Source organism: Bubalus bubalis, chromosome 12 (genome assembly GCF_019923935.1).
Source record: "Bubalus bubalis isolate 160015118507 breed Murrah chromosome 12, NDDB_SH_1, whole genome shotgun sequence".
Classification (NCBI taxonomy): domain Eukaryota; kingdom Metazoa; phylum Chordata; class Mammalia; order Artiodactyla; family Bovidae; genus Bubalus; species Bubalus bubalis.
Window position 1 is genome coordinate 6,160,447 of NC_059168.1, and position 15,073 is coordinate 6,175,519.

At 44.9% G+C, this 15,073-nt stretch overlaps 1 protein-coding gene across 2 annotated transcripts in view; it reads right to left on the minus strand.

Annotated features, from left to right (window-relative positions):
* Positions 1-2,817: 2,817 nt before the first annotated feature.
* Positions 2,818-15,073, minus strand: part of CREG2 (cellular repressor of E1A stimulated genes 2) — a 28,806-nt gene continuing 16,550 nt past the window's right edge. The window contains exon 4 of one of the 2 annotated variants that reach the window (XM_025260723.3): positions 2,818-3,005. In XM_025260723.3, coding sequence (XP_025116508.1) covers positions 2,936-3,005 — 70 coding nt within the window. In that variant the 3' untranslated portion in view covers positions 2,818-2,935. Of the gene's footprint in view, positions 3,006-9,047; positions 13,852-15,073 lie in introns of those variants that run through there. The other variant, XM_006071930.4, reaches the window with a different exon arrangement.

Genomic DNA, 15,073 nt, shown 5'->3' on the forward strand with positions numbered 1-15,073 from the left:
GTTTTGCTTTTTCAATTTTTTTCTCTTTTTATTTATTTTAAGATCTTAGTTTCTTGACCAGGGAGTGAACTATGTGCCTTGCATTTGGGAGCTTGGGGTTTTAACCACTGGACCACCAGGGAAGTCCCAGGTCTAAGCCATTTTGTGATCTAAGCCTGGTCACAATGCTTGCCCTTGAACAGGTCTCAGTAGTACTGATCTTACAGGAACAAAGAACAAGCAGCTGTTATCAGGCAACAGAAATAACAATAGCAAAGATAATAAATCAGTTGTAAAGACTCCAAGTTCTGTTTACATGGTAAAGATTAACCTGAAGCTGTCTTGAGCTGTTTTGCAGAATTTCAACCCCTCCTTCCTTGAGCGCTCAACCACCGGATCAACTGGAGCCTCTCCAGTTTGTGGGCTGTCTGCCTGTGCTCTTTGTTGGGGCTAATGGCGACCTTCTCCAGGACGACTTACGCCACATGCTGCACTTCCTAGGCTGCTGCAGCCGGAGGCCCTGTCCCTCAGGCAGGCCACTGCTGACCTGAGCCTCTGCAGGAGACACTCAAACACTCAAAGGCAGGTCTGGCTCAGTCTCTTGTGGGGTCTCTGGGTCCTGGTGCGCACAAGGTTCTGCCAGGTATGGACTTTGATTCTAAACACAATTTTGCCCCTCCTACCATCCTGTTGAGGCTTCTCCTTTGCCCTGGGGCTTGGGCTATCATTTTTTGGTGGCATCCAACGTTCTCCTGTTCATGGTTGTTCAGCAGCGAGTTGCAATTCTGGAGTTCTCACAGGATAAGATGAGCAAATTTGGAAAACTCAGCAGTGGCCACAAGACTGGAAAAGGTCAGTTTTCATTCCAGTCCTAAAGAAAGGCAATGTCAGAGAATGCTCAAACTACCACACAATTACCCTCATCTCACATTGGCAACCCACTTCAGTACTCTTGCCTGGAAAATCCCATGGACACAGTTCACAGGGTCGCAGAGCCGGACACGACTGAGCAACCTCACGCACAAGCTAGCAAAGTAATGCTGAAAATTCTCCAAGCTAGGCTTCAGCAGTACGTGAACTGAGAACTTCCAGATGTTCAAGCTAGATTTAGAAAAGGCATAGGAACAAGAGTTCAGATTGCCAACATCCATTGGATCACAGGAAAAGCAAGAGAATTCCAGAAAAATATCTACTTCTGCTTCATTGACTATGCTAAATCCTTTGACTGTGTAGATCACAACAAATTGTGGAAATTTCTTAAAGAGATGAGAAGGCAGACCACCTTACCTGCCTCCTGAGAAACCTGTGTGCAGATCAAGATGCAACAGTTAGTACCAGACATGGAACAACCAACTGGTTCCAAACTGGGAAAGAAGTATGTCAAGGCTACATATTGTCACCCTGCTTATTTAACTTATATGCAGAGTACGTTATGTGAAATGCTGCGTTGGATGAAGCACAAGCTGGAATCAAGGTTTCTGGGAGAAATATCAATAACCTCAGATATGCAGATGACACCACCCTTATGGCAGAAAGTGAAGAAGAACTAAAGAGCCCCTGATGAAAGTGAGGAAAGTGAAAAAGTTGGCTTAAAACTCAATACTCAAAAAACTAAGATTATGGCATCTGGCCCCATCACTTCATGGCAAGTAGATGGGGAAACAATAGAAACAGTGACAGACTTTCTTTTCTTGGGCTCCAAAATCACTGCAGATGGTGACTGCAGCCATGAAATTAAAAGATGCTTGCTCCTTGGAAGAAAAGCTATGACCAACCTAGACAGCATATTAAAAAGCAGAGACATTACCTTGCCAACAAAAGTTCATCTCATCAAAGCTATGGCTTTTCCAGTGGTCATATATGAATATGAGTTGGACTGTAAAGAAAGTTGAGCGCTAAAGAATTGGTGCTTTTCAACTGGGTTTTGGAGAAGACTCTTGAGAGTCCCTCGGACTGCAAGGAGATCAAACCAGTCAATCCTAAAAGACATCAACCCTGAATATTCATTGGAGGGACTGATGCTGAAGCTGAAACTCCAATACTTTGGCCACCTGATGCGGAGAACTGACTCATTGGAAAAGACCCTGATGCTGGGAAAGATTGAGGGCAGGAGGAGAAGGGGACGACAGAGGATGAGATGGTTGGATGGCATCACCAGATGGATGGACATGAGTTTGAGCAAGCTCCAGGAGTTGGTGATGGACAGGGAAGCCCAGCATGCTTCATTTCATGGGGTCACAAAGAGTCAGACACTACTGAGTGACTGAACTGATAGACTGAAGAGATGATGATGTTAACTTTTTCTGACCCTTGACTTTTATCTAGTAAAGCCTGGACTCTGTTGACCTTTGCCCCAATTCTATGCCGAATTCTCCTCTACTCAAGCCCCTTCATGCATGTGCATGTACCCTTTAGCTTAAAATCATCTCGATTTTGGGAGGCACTGCTTTGGGAAAGAGCCCCAGTGTTCTCCTTATTTGTTGCAGATAATGAATTCCTTCTTTCCCATCCTTCCTTTTCCCCATCTCTGGCTTCGTTGTGCCTTTTGGCTTGACACTCACCAAGAAGTGAGCCCAATTTTGCAGTAACGTTACTGATTAGACTTCAAACATCAAAGTTTCTGACAGCTGCTGAATTTGGAACATGATTTCTCACTGAGAAATCAGAAGTCACTCAAAAAGGGGTTGGTTATGACATTTTACAGTTGTAGCATGATCTTGCGAGAAATGTTGCCAGTTAAGTTTGCAACTGACTCTACGTCTAGTGTGCCAGCCAGATTCAGGCCAAGGGCAGGGCAGTTTTCCTTTCTCAGTATAGTGTCTGGAGAGAGAATTGAATCTTTATTCAAAAATTTCAGAACCACCAGCTACATTCCAGAAGGATACCATGAGTACAATTTTTATTTAAAAATAACTTTTAGGGACTTCCCTGGTGATCCAGGGCTTAAGGCCACCTTTTAATGCAGGAGGTGCAAGTTCAATAGCTGCTCTGGGAGCTGAGATCCCACATGCCTCATGGCCCAAACCCTGAAACATAAAAACAAAAAGAATATTGTAACAAATTCAACAAAAGATTTTTAAAATGATCCACTTCCCTGGTGGCTCAGACGGTAAAGTGTCTGTCTACAACGTGGGAGACGTAGGTTCTATCCCTGGATCGGGAAGATTCCCTGGAGAAGGAAATGGAAACCCACTTCAGTACTCTTGCCTAGAAAATCCCATGGATGGAGGAGCTTGGTGCAGGCTACTGTCCATGGGGTTGCAAAGAGTCAGGCATGACTGAGTGACTTCACCTCACATTAAAAAAATATCTAAAAAAAGAAATTTGTTATTGAGTGGCTAAACAGTGTTTGACTCTTTGCAACACCATGAACTGCAGCATGCCAGGCTTCCCTGTCCTTTGCCATCTAAAAATTACATACATTTAAAAAATAAACAAACAAAAGACAAAAACCCCGCTGGGTTAAAAAACAAATAAAAATCCCTGTTTTATTATTTCCAGACACTTTCGGGAACTTTTTTTAGGTCAACTACAAAATCCTTTTAAACTGCCTATAAACAGTGGCATTCATATAAGTTCAGAACAAAGGTTTAGTAAAATATTATATGATAAATTAGGAAATGTCAGACACAGTCATGACAGAACAAAGGCTTTTTTCTTGCATGAGAAACTCAGAGATCCATGCCACAAACGTTTCTTTTATGTTGAAAGGCAAGTCAGGCAGCACTCAATCACTCCAGGTATTTCAAGTAAAGAGGGGTTTAATGCAGGGACTTGGTCAAGAAGAAGCTGGAAGATCTGAGGAAGTGGGGGATTGGGAAGCTGGGGTTGGGGGCTGGGAAGATGGCAAAAGCTCCTACTGCCTGGGTGGAGGCTGTGAGTCCACACTTGAGTTACTGTTTTTGGAAGTATTATTGAATCAAAATTAAAATGTGAATCACAAATGGATACTGAAAAAGACTCAAAGAAGCCTGAGGAAGCGTCTTGGGTGGTGGTTCAGAGCATGGACTTGAAGGTCTGGGCTCACATGGGTGCCACTGCTGACCTAAACAAAGGTCAGCTATTTTTCCAGCAAAAAAAAAAAAAAAGGGATTAAGTGGCAACTCACTCCAGTAGTCTTGCCTGGGAAATCCCATGGACACCGGAGTCTGTTTGGCTACAGTCCATGGAGTCCCAGAGTCGGACACGACTGAGCACACACAGGGATCAGCAGGAAACATACTTTGGGGTCTGCGACCCTGGGGGGCAAGTGCAAGTGCCTGCACAGCAAAAGAAGAACTCTTGTGGAGTGGGAAAACGAAGACCGGAGGGCTAGAGTAAACGCAGAGCCTGTGGATTTTCCTTGGCTCAACTGCAATCAGAGAATCTGCTAGGGCAGCTTCCTCCCACAGCGTGAGAGCGCCCCCTTCTGGTCACCTGGCTCTATATAATTGAGGTTTCTGTTTCCGTTCAGCCGCTCAGTCGGGCCTGACTGTTGGCGACCCCATGGACTGCATGCACTACCGCCAGGCTTCCCCGTCCATCAACATCTCCTGGAGCTTACTCAAACTTACGTCCATCAAGTCGGTGATGCCATCCAACCATCTCATCTTATGTTGTCCCCTTCTCCTCCTGCCTTCAATCTTTCCCAGCATCAGGGTCTTTTCCAAAGAGTCAGTTCTTCGAATCAGGTGGTCAAAGTATTGGAGTTTCAGCTTCAGCGTCAGTCCTTCCAATGAATATTCAGGGTTCATTTCCTTTAGGATTGACTGGTTTGATCTCCTTGCAGTCCAAGGGACTCTCAAGAGTCTTCTCCAACACCACAGTTCAAAAGCATCAGCTTTCTTTATGGTCCAACTCTCACATCCATACATGACTACTGGAAAAACCGTAGCTTTGACTAGATGGACCTTTGTTGGCAAAGTAATGTCTCTGCTTTTAAACATGCTGTCTAGGTTGTTCATAGCTTTTCTTCCAAGGAGCAAGCATCTTTTAATTTCATGACTGCAGTCACCATCTGCAGTGATTTTGGAGCCCCCCAAATAAAGTCTGTCACGGTTTCTATTCTTTCCCCATCTATTTCCCATGAAGTGATGAGACCAGATGCCATGATCTTAGTTTTCTAAATTTTGAGTTTTAAGCCAACTTTTTCACTCTCCTCTTTCACTTTCATCAAGAGGGTCTTTACTTCTTCACTTTTTGCCATAAGAGTTTCTGTTTAGGCATTTCTTATTATAATTTTTTTTGGTTTCTCTGTTTTTGTATTACTTTTTTGGCTGCGCTGGGTCTTTGCTTTGCTCGGGCTTTTCCTAGCTTTGGATAGCAGAGGGCTACTCTTTGCTGTGGTGTGAGACCTTCTCACTGTGTTGGCTTCTCCTGTTGTGGAGCACAGGCTTTCGGTGCTCGGGCTTCAGCAGCTGCGCCTCCCAGGCTTGGGAGTTGTGGCATACCGGTTTAGTTGCTCCATGACATGTAGAATCTTCCTGGCTGCTGCTGCTGCTAAGTCGCTTCAGTCATGTCTGACTCTGTGCGACCCCATAGACGGCAGCCTACCAGGCTCCCCCGTCCCTAGGATACTCCAGGCAGGAACACTGGAGTGGGTTGCCATTTCCTTCTCCAATGCGTGAAAGTGAAAAGTGAAAGGGAAGTCACTCAGTCGTGTCCCAGTCTTAGCGACCCCATGGACTGCAGCCCACCAGGCTTCTCCGTCCATGGGATTTTCCAGGCAAGAGTACTGGAGTGGCTTGCCATTGCCTTCTCCGGAATCTTCCTGGATTGGGGATCAAATCCGTGTTCCCTGAACTGGCAGGTGGATTCTTAACCACTGGGCCACCAGGAAAGTCCTGTTAATGATTTCTTTTTTCATCACTGTTTACTAGTTGGGGAGTCTGTTCAGGTTTTCTCACTTGGCAATTAGAATTCTCTACATCCTGTGGTTGGTAGGATAACTAAACCAGGCCCAGCTTGTGAAGAGCTAACAGAGCACTTAGTGACTTCTCCACTGTCTTTGCACCTGCCCCTCCCTGAGCCTGAGGGCACACCCAGGACAGCCACTCACCTGGGGCTGCGGAAAGAAGGCAGAGAAGCAAAACTAGAGATCTACCTGGCTCTCCTCCAATCCCCTCCCCACCCACCAAGCATTGAGAAGAGGGAGAGGAGGCTGGTGTCAGTCCTCAGACGGTCCTGGGTTTAGTACCCACTGGGCCTCCTACCTGGTCCTAGTTCCCAGGAACGCTGGTCTGAGAACTGCTTACTGAGCAGATTTCCCACATAGAAAACGGAAGTTCTTTCTTTTCTTGCAGGGCAGATGTAGAAACTAAAAGAGATTTCTTAAAAAGTATATAAAATACCTAGCTCACAGGATGAGTTAAATTACAGTAACTGCTGCAATTAGTTAATTATTTATACATAACTAAAATATAAATAAATAATTTAAAAGTGAAAGTGTTAGTCACTCAGTCATGTCTGACTCTTTGGGACCCCAAGGACTATAGACCACCAGGCTCCTCCGTCCATGGGATTCTCCAGGCCAGAATACTGGAGTGGGTTGCCATTTCCTTCTCTAGGGGATCTTCCTAAACCAGGGATCAAACCCAGGTCTGTTGCCTTGCAGGTGGATTCTTTACCTTCTGAGCCACCAGGTAATTAATAATTAATTATCAATGAAAATATCACTATCCAAATGTCAAAGTATTTGTGTTTGTCCTGCCATCACATGCAGGAAAACACTGTATTTTCCAAGTGAGTGCAGAGCACTCGGTGCGCATGGCTGGTGCCTCTGGGAACTGGCCTGGACTGTATACATTCTAGGTTCTTCCTCCTCCAGGAGTCTGGTCTAAACAAGGGGAAGTTTCCAGATCTAGCCACCAGGGGGCGCGACGGTTCTTTGCCGCGGCTGTTGGGACTAACTGCTTTGTCAGAAGCTCTGGGAGGATGGGTCAGAGGCTCATCAGGAAATGGTCAGGAGGGACGACCTTCGTGAGGACACGCAGGCTAGGAGGAGGGCCAGAGCTAGAGGAGGAGGAAAGAATACATGTGACTGAAAGGTAGGGGCTCTGGCACACAGCCCACAGATCATTTATCCACTCGCCAAGCACTTAACCAAGAGCCACAAACGGCTGGCGTGTTAATTGGCCCCTCGCGTGGCTCACAGCCTTACTGAGGAGGCTGACCCGTGGGCAGATGACCGACATGCACAGGAGAATAATGAGACATATGACGCCTTCATCTCTAGCCCTGAGTCCCCTGCACTGGCGGATTTGTTACTACGGAGCCGCCAGGGAAGCCCCTCAGTTGACGCCTTTAAGCCCCTACTCTTAAAGACACACTAAACTCCCCCTTGTCTGACCCTCCTCCATGGCACTTGCTGCTGCTGCTGCTGCTAAGTCGCTTCAGTCGTGTCCGACTCTGTGCGACCCCATAGACAGCAGCCCACCAGGCTCCCCCGTCCCTGGGATTCTCCAGGCAAGAACACTGGAGTGGGTTGCCGTTTCCTCCTCCAGTGCATGAAAGTGAAAAGTGAAAGTGAAGTCGCTCAGTCGTGTCCGACTCTAGCGACCCCATGGACAGCAGCCCACCAGGCTCCTCCATCCATGGGATTTTCCAGGAAAGAGTACTGGAGTGGGTTGCCATTGCTTTCTCCGAGCCTTGCTCACACTTGCATCCAGAAAACTCACCCAGCTGCAGAGAGTGTTCAGAGAGGGGAAGCAACAGAGGAGGAGACAATTCTGTGATGGAGGTTGTGTTTATTTGACAGTTCTCCGGGAAGCACTTTTTTCTTTTTTGGCTGGAGAGCGAGGAGGTTGAGGGGATGGGCTCCCAGGGGCTGACGACTGTAGATGGCCCTGAAGACCACTGCGTATGAGAGCCGGAAAGAGCTTCAGGGAGAACCATGTCGGGGTCCCCAGGCAGCTGGAGGGCTGGTCAAGGATGAGGAACCCTGATTTAAGGTGAGACCGCTCCTGGTGGCTGTGGCTTTTCTCTGTTACAAGTGAAGCTGCAGAGATGGTCACGGAATTTATCCAGGACAGGGTCTGCTGTACATTGGGGATGCTGAGGATCCTGGCTAACGTGATGGAGCCGAGTCCACAGGCATTACCGTATCACCTGGCTTCAAAACCTGCTTGTTCAGCTATTGTTTACAGAACACAAGCCTCCTGGGGGCTGCGCCTTCTTCTCCACTGTAATCCCACCATGTTGTCAGACGCCTGCTTGGGCAAGTGAGTCAGACGGTGTCAGAGAAGAGGCTCGGGGCTCCAGAGCAGGAAGAGAGGGATGGGAGGAGGGTGGAGACGTTGGAGGACGTGCCTGGATGTCTGAATGCATTTTCCGAGGTGGGCCGGTTCTGGAGATGACCTGCTCAGGACCGGGAGTGTGAGATGGAGTGAAGGTAGGGTGACCAATCCATCTTGGTTTGCCCTGAGCTTTCTGACTTTACCACTGAAAGTCCTGTGTCCTGGGCACCCCTCAGTCCTGGGTCACTTGGGCTGCTGGTCATGCTCTGCTTTTTCTCCAAGACAAGAGCATCTCTGAGAAGCCCAAGTGTCAGAGGCTGGTCTGCGAAAGCTGCAGGGTCGATCATGCTTGCAGGCATGCGTCATTTTTTGACCTACGCTTAAGTGTGTGTGGTATATTTTCTCATCAGCAAAAGGGAGCTTTTTTTTTTGGTAGCCCTGAATTCTAGGAATAACAACTATGCTAAAAATGGCAAAGATGTCTAAGAGTGGGAACACTGAAATGTGGTTATATCAGCATTTCCAGTCTGCAAATTAACTGCATTGTACTCAGAGCTTTAAAAAAAATCATATCAAGGGACTTCCCTGGTGGCCCAGCGGTTAAGACTCAGTGCTCTTAATGCAGGGGGTCTGAATTTGATCCCTGGTCAGGGAAGGAGATCCCACATGCCAATCCCGCATGTGACAAAGATGTGTGCTGCAGCCAAATTAAAAAAAAAAAAGCCAGATCAACAACAGTCACCCAGCTAGTTCTTTTCTTTCTCTTGGAAATGTAACTGCTGATTTATTATAATAGCATCTATTTTCTTATTAATCTAATAATGTCAATTGGTAATATTCCATGAAAGGGCTGTGTAGAAATATTATACATTTATTTAATTGAGCATGGAAATCATATCCAGAATGAAATAGTGTTTAATTAGATAGACATATCCAGTTGCAAAAATATATTTTACACTCCACATGCATTACATAGCGCAAACCATAGCTTCATTATAATTCAAATTTTTTTTTAGCAATTGACTTGGTATAAGCAATCAAGCATCAAGAAATTATTCTAGAGAAGTTTTATTTTCAGAACAGTATTTGATGGTTAAATTATTAAAAATGAAATACAGACTTTCTGGAAAAATTGTAGAAATACATTTCAACCCCAGACAACTCTCTTAGAATGAGTTGACATATACAAGACTGTAAATGTCATGTATGTATATGTATACATATACATATATATGTATATGTTGACATATAAAAGGCGTATTGAAACAAGTCACATCAGAATTACACTGTCTACATCAACATCATAGATTGTACAATCATGGAAAATAAAAACGTGTGGGGCAGGATATAGCTTATTCATAGAAACAAAAAGAATTTTTAGTGGAAGATATGTGTAAATACAGCTCTTTGCTATGAGCATCAGTGGAGAGTCACTGTGCCCAGACTTGGAGGCCCATATACGCCTATACCTTAATGTGTTTCTGCCAGAAACTGGAAGATTTCCTCCTCTTCTAAGTGGCCCACATAAAATCCATACAGCAGATTTGTTGAATTCTTATTAAGTTGTATTCAGTATTAAGTTGAATGCCTCTCGAAAACTTTGAAAGAAACATTCTCCCTCTTCCAAAAAGTGCATATATTAATGGCTAAAGAAAACAAACTGTCGTCTGTTTTGCTAGGCTTTGGCACAAGATCAGTCCTTAACTTGATTAGAAACCATTAAGAGGACATAAATGTCTTATTTAAGCTAAGCCTTAAATTTTGTTTGTTAAACTTTTTACTCTGAGAGAATCGTAGATTCTGAAGAATTGCCGATAATTGTAGATTCAAGGGAGTTGAAAGATTGAATAGGGAGACTCTGTGTGCCTTTTATCTCTTTTGCCCCCAGTCTTGCAAAATGATATAGTTTCACAGCCAGGATTTTGACATTGATACAAACAAGCTAGAGAATATTTCCATCACAGCAAGTACCCCCTTTATGGTCACACTCACCTCTCTCCTTCTCCACCCTCCTCCCTGGTAACCCTGATCTACTCTCCGTTTCTAGAAGTTTACATTTCAAAATGTTCTATAAATGGAGCTACATGGTATGTAACCTTTGGGGATGGGCTTTTTCACTCAGCATAATTCTCTGAAGACTCATCCAAGTGGTTGCTTGTATCGGAAATTATTTTTTATTGCTGCATAGTATTCCACGGCTTGCCTGTATCACAACTTGTTTCACCAATCAACCGTTAGAGGACATCGGGTTGTTTACAGATTTGGAATATTATGAATAAAAATGCTTTGAACATTCATGTACAAGTTTCTGTGTGAACATAAGTTTGCACCTCTCTGGGTTAAATGCCCAGGAGTGCAATTGCTGAGTGGTATGACAGTCACTTGTTTAGCTTTGTAAAAAACTGTGAGTTGGTTCTCCAGAGTGGCAGTTCTGTTTGATTTTCCCACCAGCTATAGACTGATCCCATTGCTCTGCATCTTTGCTAACATTTGATGTTGTCACTATAATTTAGCCATTTTGGTAGGTGCCCCATGGTATTCATTGGCATTTTAATTTGCAATTCCCTAATGACTGATGATGTTGAATATCTTTTCATGTGCTCATCTGCCATATTATCGTCAGAGGAAGTGTGTTCATGTTCTCCATCGTCTAATTGGATTTTTAAAAAACTGTTGAGTTTTACACATTCTCCATCTATTCCAGATGGTAGGCTTTTGTTGAATATGCCATTGGCAGGTTTTTCCTCCCAGTAGGTAGCCCATCTTTTCATTTTCTTAACATGATGATCTTTCGTAGAATGAAAGTTTAAAATTTTGATGAAGTCCAATTTATCAAACTTCCCTTTTATGGACTTTAGGCCTTTGGTGTCAAGTCTAAGAAGGCTTAGCTTAGTTCAGCCCTGGGTCTCATAGATTTTCTATCTTTTAAAAAAAGTTTTATGGCTTTATATTTCATGTTTAGGGTTATGATCTATTTTTTAAATGGATTTTTATTGAAGTATAGTTGCTTTACAATGTTGTATTATTTTCTGCTGTGCAGCAAAGTGAATCAGTTATACGTTTACATGTATTCCCTCTTCTTTGGGTTTCTTTCCCAATCAGGTCACTACAGAGCATTGAGTAGAGTTCCTTGTGCTACACAGTAGGTCCTCATTGGTCATCTATTTTATACATAGTAATGCATATATGTCAATCCCAATCTCCCCGTTCATTCCATCCCCTCCCAGTATCTATACATCCGTTCTCTATATCTCTATTTCTGCCCTGCAAATAAGTTCATCTGTATCATTTTTTTCTAGATTCCACATATAAGTGCATTGTACGTTATTTGTTTTTCTCTGACTTACTGCATTCCGTATAAGTCTCTAGTCAAATTGCACAGTTTTGTTTATTTTTATGGCTGATTAATACTCTGTTGTATATATGTACCACACCTTCTTTATCCATTTCTCTGTTGATGGACATTTAGGCTGCTTCCGTGTCCTGACTACTGTAAACAGTGCTGCTATGAACGTCAGGGTGTGTGTGTCTTTTTGAATTATGTTTTTTCCTCTCCTCTTGCCCAGCAGTGGGATTGCTGGGTCATATGGTAGCTCTATTTTTACCCTCAAATTTACTTTATTCTTCTATATTAGACATTGCTATTGTTAAAGAATGCTTTTGTGACTTGACTTTTGATAAAGAATTCTGTGCATTTGACTATGCTTTTATGAATAGGCACTTAAAAATATTTTGACAACTCAAACTCTCTTTATGTCTTAATTTTTTAAACAAAAATGTAACAATTAATAACACTATTATTTATTAAGTGAATACTTCCTATATTTTGCAGGCTGTGTTTTTAATGTTTATACAACCTACCTAAGCCACCAAAGAGGGTTTAGAGTCATAAAAAGGCAGAAAACCGGGTCTTGCTAGATGCCTTATAAATTTCAAATATAAGCGGTCTCCAATGTGTACTCATAGGTCCTTGAAGGCCTTAGGTGTATACAAAGGTATGATGTGGGTGCTCCTGTGTATAATTTGTAGAAAATTTAAAATCTAAAGTAAGAATCAAATTTCAGAGACTTTTCTTTTTTTCGTAGAAAATGGTAGCTGATCATCCACAGGCAGGTTAGTCATCGGTTTACTGATTTTGCTGATTCAGTGACTACCTGTGTATTTTAGTAACTCTTTGTCTTGTTCTCAGAACTGGAAGTTGTCTGGGCACCACTCTGTCCATGGTGTGCAGTGCATGCTGGGAGACGGAGGCCGTCTGGGTGCCCGTTTGTCCACTGTATGTAGCACGTGCTGGAGTCAGACCCTGGGATGCTGACCTCAGCGCTCTGAGCTTCAGTGTTCTTGCCTGAAAGTGGCAACGATGATGCATCTCCTTGGTTTTCAGACTCCAGTGAGAGGATCCTGTCGAGGGCCTGGCCCACGGATGGGCAGGAAGCATGCCTTCAGCTACTGACTTCCTTCCTCCCTTTTCCTATATGTGGCCTCTTCTTCCTTTCCAGCCTCTCCCTCTCTCCTCTTCTCTCTACACCACAGACTGAGTACCACTCCCTGTGTCTAAGAGAAGGGGACACTTTGTCACAGCACCAGGAGAGGGGGTCTGGGGAGCCTGATGGTGGAGCTGCCCCTCCACTAATGCACTATCATGACCTAGAACAGGGCTGCGCATCAAACTCAGGGGTTCTCACGTGGTTTGTCACGTTACAGTGGGGAAAAAAGCTTCATGAGTGACCAGTACATTTTAGCAAATGAGATTCAAGAATGCATCCACCATTCAGTAGAGGGATGGTAGGGAAAAAGTGAAAGTGTTAGTTGCTCAGTCATGTCCAGGTCTTTATTCTCCCATGGACTGTAGCCCGCCAGGCTCCTCTGTCCATGGAATTTTCCAGGCAACAATACTGGAGTGGGTTGCCATTTCTTTCTCCAGGGGATCTTTTCGACCCAGGGATTGAACCTGGGTCTCCTGCAGGTGGGATTCTGTACCACTGAGCCACCAGGGAAGCCCAGCAGGATAGTAACCCATAGACAAAGATTCCTGCACCCTCAGCCTGAACACAAGATGACAGCTATATGATGCGTATTTAGTTCTTCTGTGGTTGCAATGAGCTCAGAACCAAGACACGGCTTTGGGCACAACAAGCAACAAACATATTCTTATAATACAAAACAATCACGTTGTACATACAGGCATACTTTTTGTTTGAATGGAACAGCAGCTGTCTCAACATGTCACTATGGCAACAACAATGCTCCCACACAGGTGAGTCTGGTTTGAAAGCATGTGAACAGACTCTCTAGGTGGAGTCCCTGTGTGATCTGGGTATTTGCAAATAGCCACTTCACTCTCCTGCCAGCACAGGGGTCCCTGGTGGCCTGTTCTCGTCCTGCTTGCTGTCAGGGAGACAGGCCTGCTGTGAACCCTTCCAAAAAGAGACAGCAGTCAACCACTGTCTGGCAGCGCTGTATAAAAGGTTTCCATTTCACGCAAGCATCACGGACTTTCTTCTCCCTCCATCAGGCCTTTCTTGGAACGGCTCTGAAGTACTCCTCCCTGGAGATGTCGGCTACTCCTCCATACCATTTCTGAAGCCAGATGTGTTCTACCTTCATCTTCATGAAGAACCATTCATATGGCCGAGGCCACTTTCTCATCACTGGGTGTCTGCAGAAATAAAGAAGTCACCATAGAGCACTTTTCATTAGAGGGTGCGCCTCTGGAGCACAGGGCCGGACGTAGCCTTGGCCAGGTCACAGGGCCAGACGCCAGGTCTCTTGGGTTTGTGCTCAGTTGCTCAGTTGTGTCTGACTCTTTGCGAACCCACGGACTAGACCCTGCCAGGCTCCTCTGTCCCTGGGATTCTCCAGGCAAGAATACTAGAGTGGGGTGCCACTCCCTTCTCCAGGGGATCTTCCTGATGCGGGAATGGAACCTGCATCTCCTGCACTGCATTCTTTACTCACTGGGCTACCTGGGAAGCCCCCAGGTCTCTGTGAAACCTGCTCAAACCAGCCAGAGGCCAAAGCCAGGGAGCCAGGGCTGGGGTCTGGGACCCCGAAAGGAGGGTGGGACATTGTCATCCCCAGAGGGTGGTGGACAGCTCAAGTCTGGAGCCAGGCAACGTGGTGTGAACCACAGTTTGGCTGCTGATTAACCGGGACGCCTCATGCACTATTTGCCCTCTCCTCGCTGGTCATCTGGGGTGAGAGGGACGCTGCTGGGATCACAGGGCTGCGTGGGGAACAGTGAGACTCATAAGGAACCTGCATGGAGGAAGTGTTCAGGGGACGTGGGTCATTGCAATCAGGAAGCATCAAGAAAGGCTTAAAATATCTCTGTGTTATGCTATGCTAAGTCACTTCAGTCGTGTCCGACTCAGTGTGACCCCATAGACAGCAGCCCACCAGGCTCCCCCGTCCCTGGGATTCTCCAGGCAAGAACACTGCAGTGGGTTGCCATTTCCTTCTCCAATGCGTGAAAGTGAAATCGCTCAGTCGTGTCTGACTCTTAGTGACCCCATGGACTGCAGCCCACCAGGCTCCTCCATCCATGGGATTTTCCAGGCAAGAGTACTGGAGTGGGGTGCCATTGCCTTCTCCTAATTAAGGATATAAAGAGTGGTTAAATCTCTGTATGAAATGTTAAAAGAATTTTGAGCCCTCTCTCTTTTTATTTTCTTGTTTAAAAACTGAGTATTTATTTATTTTCTAAAAATTTATTGGGAATTCTCTGGCTGTCCAGTGGTTAAGAATCCACCTTCCAATACAGGGGACTCAGGTTTGATCCCTGGTCTGGGAACTAAGATCCCACTTGCCTTGGAGCAATTAAGCCCATGAGCTACAACTAGCAAGAAGCCCCAGTGCAGCCAAAATAAATATAAATAAAT